At 55.9% G+C, this 6543-nt stretch overlaps 1 protein-coding gene across 1 annotated transcript in view; it reads right to left on the bottom strand.

The window, feature by feature from the left end:
- The window catches only part of LOC146592554 (potassium channel subfamily T member 1-like), a 28875-nt gene extending 23333 nt beyond the window's left edge, over nucleotides 1–5542 (bottom strand). Inside the window, exons 1-2 of the mRNA XM_085310867.1 lie at nucleotides 5496–5542; nucleotides 4527–4892 (exon numbers count right to left, since the gene is read on the bottom strand). Coding sequence (XP_085166993.1) covers nucleotides 4527–4892; nucleotides 5496–5542 — 413 coding nt within the window. The remainder of the gene's footprint in view (nucleotides 1–4526; nucleotides 4893–5495) is intronic.
- Between the last annotated feature and the right edge of the window lie 1001 nt (nucleotides 5543–6543).

Below are 6543 nucleotides of genomic sequence, written 5' to 3'. Positions count from 1 at the left end.
CCGTGCCGTGCCGTGCCGTGCCGAGGCACGCGCTGCAGCCCGCGCCTCCCCGTGCCGCCGGCGAGAAAGCAGGCCACCGAAATAGCGCGACGTGAGAGGCACAGATGGGGCGAGACGAAAAAGGAAAGCAGACGGCGGGGGGGAGAGCGGAGCAGAAGGAGGGAGGAAGACGTCCGAGGAAGGCGCGCGCGTGCCGGGAGAAGGGCCCCCCCGCCGGGCGCTCCGGCAGAGCCGAAGGAGCAAAACCGCGTGTATATTCACCGAAGACACAGACACCCCCAAAGGCTGCGTGCTGGAAAGACCCCGCTTTGTTACAGAAAGGCTAAAAAACGAGCGCGGATTTCCTGCCCCCGGGAGGGGGGACGGGGCAGGGCGGCTCGGCAGCCCGTCCAGCGGCACGGCCGTCCGCCCCCCCCCCGGAGACCGTCTCTGAGCAGCCTCACGGTTACGGGGAAACAGTTTTAATGGGCTCAACAGCCCCGCTGGACCTTTCCGCGGCTCTGATAGTTTCTGGGAGTCGGAAGCTGAAAACACAATTAGCAAGATCTGTTCGTTAATGCCTGGCTGCTCCTTGGGGGAGCAAACACCGGCCGGCGAGGAATTGCGCTTCCAAGCAAGTGCAGGTGGTTTCCTCCCTCTCGGAAGTGCTCTCCGTCCGGGAGGTGCTGCATTAAACTCTCCCTTCCGATCTGCTGCTATTTCTCTCGCCGGATTGCTGAGCAGGCTCCAGCCACGTTGCTCACGGTAACACAACTGAAGCAAAGTCCCATTTTTCCTGCCAAAAATACATCGAATCGACAGACGAGGCGCTGCGGAGGGAGGTGGGTCTGCGCAGGCTGAAGAGGAGAAGGCGTAGGAAGGATCTCACTGCTCTCTCCAGGTAGCTAGCGGCAGGTCGTGGGCCGAGGTGGGCCAGCCGCTCCCCAGGGCCGCGCGAGGAGCCAGAGGCAGCGGGCCCAAGCCGCAGCACGGGGAATCTTGAAGGGGTACGAGGAGAAAAATTATTCACCCCAAGAGAGATTAAGCCTTGAAACAGGCACCCAGAGGCTGCGAAATCTCCACCCTTGGGAACTGTCAAACTCAGCCGGACCAGTCCCCAACAGCGTGCTCCAGCGTTAAAGCTAGCCTTGCTGTGAGAAGGGGGTTGGGTGCAGATCTCCAGAGGTCCCTGCCAACCTCAACAATTCTCCTTTTCTTCCCCAAACCTTAGCATTTCAGGCCTGTTTTTAAAAGCACAGTTTYGAAAGGTTTCAAATAACAGCATCTCCTAGCTCTGCAGCCTGCATTCGCAATGACTCCAGCTCCCTCAGTTCTCCCAGTACCTAACGCGAGATAGAAAATCAGTCTGTCCTGGGTGAGACCAAAGGTCCACATTGCTCCGTAGCCACCAGAGACCAGGGCACAGGCTTACAGAAGGAGCCAAAAGCAGGGCACCAAAACGTGCCATTTCTCCATGAAGCCCTCCTAGCTTCCAGCAAGCCTCAGTCCAGCACCGTTAAGGCTGATGGCACGTCTCTCTGGTTTTTAGGGGAGCAATCTTTAACTCCAAGCAGGGAGCAGGTAGAGAAACCACAGTAGCAGCAGCTATTGGCAGCTCAGCAAACATGGTTCAAACAGGCAGAAGAAGCACRGGGTCTTAGAAGAGATACACAGTGCCGCCTGCCTCTGGCCTTCCCGTGTTTTAGGACAGTTATTCAAAACCAGATACTTCAAGGATGTGCTTACAATCCCCTAAGAGTATCGGCTTGCCCCAGGATGGCTAGTGGCCAGAATTTCCCGCACTTTCCAACAGAGCTGCATAAACAGGACACGATTATCTTGTAAAAATGTTTTCTTTACATCCACATGTCCGGTATTAGACAGAGGTCAGCAGTCCACAGAACRAGATCCAAGCACAGATATTTATACGTCTTTAAGCCTGCCAGCAGCTTCCTCTTAAACACAGCAGCCCTCAACCTGCCACCCTGCAGCACTGTGCCGAGACGCGCTGGAGCCACCGCTCTGGATGTCAGGGACGGCTCTGAGCTCCCCTTGCTTTGCGGTCAGGCATTGACTAGCACGTGGCTGCGGATCCTCTTCAGGTGAATCCGTGCCCTCCTCTCCCCCTTTGACTTAGAGCCCCTAAAAGCTTTGAGATGCGGCAATGACTAAGAGAGAGAGCAAGAAGTAAATAAAGCAGGTGAGAATAAACTTCACTGGCTTCAGTCTCATCAAGAAGACATCCCTGGGAACATCTTGTGACCCAGCACCTTTTYCTTCCACTATCACCTCGTAACTCCCAGTAACAATTGCTATTGCTCGACTCAAGTCTTGCTGCTCGCATGTGGCTTTGGAGGAGCCAGAACATCCTAAACATGCTACTCGTTATTGCCAAAGCAATCCTCCTTGCTGTGTTGCTTGCCTATGCAGTGCAAGAGAAGAGCACAAATTTCAATCTTAACTGCCARCTCAGTTACCAAGAGGCAGGGCACCGAGAAGTCAGAAAGCAGAGCAGAGGAATTGGGACGCCATGTGAGCGGGGGCTCACAGGGCTTCACCCAGAGCCAGCGAAAGAACACAGAAAAAAACATCGCCACGAACTGCTCTCCCCCTCGCCGGCAGTGTGCAAGTCACTACCCCTTCCTTTCAGGAGTGCGGCAAAGGCCTGGAAGTTCCAGTGAAACCTAGGGAACTAGGTTCAACACTCGCTATGCCTTTTAGAAAGCCTTGAGGTACCCTGGTGTCCTCCATACACTTAGCCTTCTGGCAAGGGTCCACTGAAACACTATAGTTTCATAATTTTTGGAATTGTTCCTGCCTCAAATYCAGTGCAGCCTTCCCGCATCCCTCCTTGGCAGCATGTTCTCCCCGGAGGATGAGGGGCAGCAGCTCTCTGCAAGCAGATGCTTGGCTACCTGGTCTCCGTTCCCAGCCTGGGCAGGAGCTCACCCCACCCTCGGGCTCAGCAGAGCAAAACCCCCTCCYGCCTGTTTACACCCAGCTCGGTAGCAGTAGTTACAATGAGCTTCCAGGAGTCCCTCAGCTGAGCCGTTTTCTGGCCCCAGCACATCTGGGTTTGAACATCCTAGCACTGCTACGAGGAGAAAAATCAACAGTGTCTGGAAGGTCACGGAGAACGCAGCAAGCTCAGTCTGGGGCTTTGCCAGCAGAACRGTTCTGGACCTGCCCTCAGAGGTACGTGAACCCCCGGAACAGGTCAGTCTTCAACGYCCCTTTGAGGCAATGGAGACAAGTTAGGAAACGAGAGAGAGGAGTCTGATGAACCCAGGGAGCAGAGGGAGGTTCAGATTGCTTCTCAAAACACAGTGAGACCACACACGTTTCACGGCTTTGCCCGATGCCTATCTGCAGCTTTCCAGATACGAAGGCCCTTTCCCCTGGAAGGCAAAAGGCAAGGACCCGCGAGATCAGAGTGCCTGCTCACCAGGAAACCCCATGGGTGCCATCTGGAGAGCTGGCACAAGACACCGTGCACAGAGACCGGCGCTCCGACTTCTGCGAGCAAGCCCGGACGCTGCCGCCGGCCCCGGAGCAGGCGGCACGCGCCCAGCACGGCTCGCGCCGGTGAGGTGGCCGCAGCACCCGGGCTCCTCCAGAGCTCCTCCTTGAGCGTCCCGGTGGGGACCACGTCTGCCAGTCCTGTGCTTCTTGCTATCATCCCCCCAGCCCACCGGTGATATATGTGAAGATCTGGCACGGTTAATTCCTGCCAAGCAAGTAAAAGTCACCGCGAGCAGAAGCTTTCCTACTGTGCTAACTTGCACTGGGARGCTGAACCAGAAACTGCACCAAATTACATCGTGGAAGACATATGGCACACAATCACAGGTGAGGCAATTTTTGCTGAGGAAAAGAGCATGGATGGGCTGAAAGGCTGAAGACAAAGAGGTGAAAAATGAAACAAAGTAACATAAACAGAGTATTGACATATGCACCTTTATCATAACAAGGAGACCTGTCTTCTTCTGAAACAGTGCAATTCAAGTACAGTGCGAAGCATTTTTATCCTTACGAAAAGCAGCTCWTTTCTTTCTGCACATAGCAGCTGTGTGCTTGCAGCAAGAGGCTGCAGCATTTTGCATGCTAGCTTCTTCTTTTTTTTTTTTTTTCCAGTTGTAAATAAATTATTCCTCAAATGGGGGATCAAGCATCTCTTCTTCCAGTCACAAACATGGTGCTTATGCACCGTGTGTACTGTGGTGTTAGCAGTGTCACGCTGCCCAGATAAGGCACAGTGCACGTTAGCAGGGCCAGGTAGCAGCCCTGCGGTCTTAGCGCTGCCATTCCGATCTGCTTTTGGCACGAGAGAAACACAGAGAACTTATAAAAAATTTAAAGGAACTGGCTTTCTTCTGCTCCGGCTGCCTATTTCATAATGCAACTTTGGGGCTGGGGTGGATCTCTAAAGCAGCTTTCGCCCCCCAGCCCCCCAGCCCGGGGGGGGGGCACGCATCCTGCTCCTCTCGTTTTCCAGAGGACGTGCCGCTTGCCCCCACCCTCCGAGCCCCGCCGCAGCCCTGCGGTACCTTTGTCCGACGTCGCTCCCCAGGGATCCCAGCCTCCGAGCCGGCAGCAAGGGGCTCACCCCGTGGGYATCGTCCGCCGCGCCCGCTGGGACGGGCTTCACGCGCGAATTGCTCTCCGAGGGGGAATGCTTCAGCTTGGCTCTTGCCATGCTGCGAGCTTCGGCTGCCTCCGCTGCTTCCTCCTCTTTCCCCCCTGAACTCTCCCGTGCATCGCAATCCTCGCTGCGTTCGGCGGCGAGCTGCCGGCRCGTACCATCTCCCGGCCGCCTTCGCCCTCCCCACTCGCAGCRGCTCAGTGGAACAATCCTGCCCTGTACATTTATTTTGGTAGTGAGGGGAGTCAAGGCAAACTCGCTGGCCTTGCCGCTGCAATGGATTTGGTGCAAAATGAATGAGGAAACACTCACGGTGCAGAAATCTCCAAAATGCCTTTGTTTAATAAACAGTGTAATTGCCTTGGCTGCCACCTTTTTTTTAAAAAAAAAAAAGGGAGAAAAAAAGACTGCATTGCTCTTATCTTCACAAGCTGGGCAGGGGCTGAGGGATTATTTTTTCCCCATTCCTGTTTTTCAGTAGCAACGTGAGGGGGAGGAAGCTATTTTATCTTACTCCTCTGTGTAAAGAGCAGCGTGCAGACTGCGTGCCAGGGAACAGACTCCGAGTGCTGGGCTTGCAGACGCGAAGCAGCGGATCAAGGTCCCCTCCTCGCTGCGCCCCTGCGAGCCGCGCAGACGGGCTCTCGCCGCTGCTCCCCTCCGAGCCGTCACCCGTCCCGGGCAGCTCTCGGTCGCTGCTCGCCAGGCCCCACGGAAACGGCCCCCGCAAAGGTGCACGCCGGCCGGGGGAGTCGCAGGCGGGAGATACGCGGAGCATCGTGACCACCCAACGCGCAGGTGGGACGGAGGGACGGGGTCCTGCAGGCCACCCTCTTTCTCGGGATGCCCCCAGGTCGCAGCTGCTCCTGCTCACACTGGATGGCACCTCTCAAAGAGCATCTGCCTGCTGGCCCCAACCATACCGGAGCCCTTCAGGAGCCCACAGACAGCCCAGGCAGCCCCCACCGGGCTGTCAGGCCATCCCAGGTGGCCAACAGGGCCACGGAGCCTCAGCACCAAGGACAGCAGTGTCCCACCGCACGCCACCGCCCCGCGCCACCGCCCCGCGCCAATGCGATGCACCATCGCCACAAGCCACCACTGCATGCCATCACCACGCACCATCACTGTGCCCCAAGGCCATGTGCCATCACTGCCCTGCCATGTGCTTTAAAGACTTGGTTCTCTCACTGACAACCAGTGAGACATCAGCCCAGCCCAGCTGCTGCGCAAGGGGTATCGATGTGAGCTGAGCCAAGCACTTGCTGGGAAAGCTCCTTAGAAAGTCTTGCAGGTCAGAAGCTCCCATGCATCTCCAACGGCAATGTCACTCCTGTGCTGGGGCGCAACACTCCCAAACCATTCTCTTGATGGTGAAGGACACGGTGCAGCTGGAGGCAACAAGGGCTTTGGTTTTGCAGGGGAGGCTTGGAGGAGGTGGTCAAAGAATCTTTGTTTTGTTTTGTTTCTGAGAAGATGGGAATCCAAYGCAAATACAAGATTTCCTTAAAATGATCATAGGCGCAATGACTCAATCCCTCAGCACCTAGAASGGTCTTTCAGGAGCTTGTGCAAGGACAACTGTGCAAGGGCTCTCCTTGAGGTAAGGGTGGGAAGCTGTCCCAAACCAGGAAATACAGGATATGAAATGATCTACTTGTGGTATGAAAAGCTGGCATTTCCCTTTGGTGCCAGTGTGTGACCTGACCACAGAGCTGCTCGCGCTGCATCCACCCTCCCCCAGAGAGCCTGTGAGAGCACCGATACCACCGCCCCGCACCAGTCTCCACTAACCTGCGAAGAAAAAGGCAAAGCCTTCGCTCCCTCTGCTTTACCAGCAACAAGTCAAGCACAAGCTCTGCTTGCTCTTATTCCGCTAAAGTCAGTGCCCAAGGATGGTTTATCCCATGACACAAGGCAGC

The sequence above is a fragment of the Rhea americana genome, unplaced genomic scaffold (assembly GCF_003343005.1).
Source record: "Rhea americana isolate MKP2758 unplaced genomic scaffold, rheAme1 scaffold_328, whole genome shotgun sequence".
NCBI classification, from domain to species: Eukaryota; Metazoa; Chordata; class Aves; order Rheiformes; family Rheidae; genus Rhea; species Rhea americana.
This window is presented reverse-complemented; position numbering and strand designations above follow the sequence as displayed.